Source organism: Macadamia integrifolia, chromosome 7 (genome assembly GCF_013358625.1).
Source record: "Macadamia integrifolia cultivar HAES 741 chromosome 7, SCU_Mint_v3, whole genome shotgun sequence".
NCBI classification, from domain to species: domain Eukaryota; kingdom Viridiplantae; phylum Streptophyta; class Magnoliopsida; order Proteales; family Proteaceae; genus Macadamia; species Macadamia integrifolia.
Genome location: NC_056563.1, coordinates 10,858,620 through 10,859,783, shown reverse-complemented (window position 1 = coordinate 10,859,783; position 1,164 = coordinate 10,858,620). Strand labels below are relative to the sequence as shown.

General features: G+C 38.4%; 1 protein-coding gene across 1 annotated transcript in view; it reads left to right on the top strand.

The window, feature by feature from the left end:
* The window catches only part of LOC122084519 (HVA22-like protein k), a 24,007-nt gene that overhangs the window by 22,321 nt on the left and 522 nt on the right, over positions 1–1,164 (top strand). Inside the window, exons 6-7 of the mRNA XM_042652820.1 lie at positions 567–662; positions 1,016–1,088. Coding sequence (XP_042508754.1) covers positions 567–662; positions 1,016–1,088 — 169 coding nt within the window. The remainder of the gene's footprint in view (positions 1–566; positions 663–1,015; positions 1,089–1,164) is intronic.

Genomic DNA, 1,164 nt, shown 5'->3' with positions numbered 1-1,164 from the left:
GGGGGGGGGGTGATACGAGACTTGGCACAGTCACAATTTGGTTAATTATGATTGATTTTTCAACTGTTAGCTTGTTAAGCTAGTTAACAGTCACTGTAGTGGTCTATTGTCTTGGTATTATTAACAGCAGGCTTCAACTCAGGTGCACAGCAGTACCCCTTGACAAATGTTTTATCCTCTAGTTTATCTGGTCTTGGTTAGTTATTATGCGTCAGTGTTCTTGTCATTCATCATAATATCCCTTAAATAGATCTTGGTTTATCTGGACTTGTGAATTATTTGGCATGTCATTCTAAATTCATGAAGGGGTTGGGAGAGTTATTGGGATATTAAACATCACTATTTCCCCCCCCCCCCCCCAAAGTGTCAATGCAATCAAGTGAGCCTTCTCCCGATCAATTGTGTCCTTTGTATTATTAGTGAAATGATATGTATCACATGCATTTTTAACTCCTGCTTAGAAAACAAACCTAATTAATTTAAATCTTGTGTCAGAGGCTTCATGTTCACTATGCCTTTTTTCATGCTTTTTTTTTTTTTTTTTTTTTTTTGTTGCTATTTATCAGGGGGCTAGGCAAATGTATGAAAGCTATCTGCGTCCATTCCTCTTGCATCATCAAGCTAGACTGGATCAAATGCTGGGCCTTACATATGGTGAAATGGTAAGACTTCTGATCATTTCTTTCCATCTTGGTGGCAGCAAATGTTGTACTGCTGATGGGCCTGGTTTGCATTACATGTATCTCGAATATCATTTTTATTTGGTAAATCATTTATCTCGAATATTACATATATCTCGAGTATCTTTTTTATTTGGTAAATCATTTATCTTGAATATCATATGCATTGATTACTAGAGCTACTACTATGTCTTAGAAGTTTGTACTTGCTGGATTGACACGAAGACTTTGGGCTATACAACCTCCTTCCCCAGGGGAAAGTATTTAAATGTTTTAACCCTTGCATCATCTGCGAAATGCAAAAGTGGTTGTCTAATGGATTCATGTACTTGTAGACTAAATTCATCAGCGCACACCAATCAGAAATCCAGTTCACTAGGGCCATGATTGTGAAGCTCATGGCATCAGGTATGGTATCACCCGTCTACAATTTCTATTGCTTGTAGAGACTTGAATGAAACTTAACCCCCCCCCCCCCCCCCCC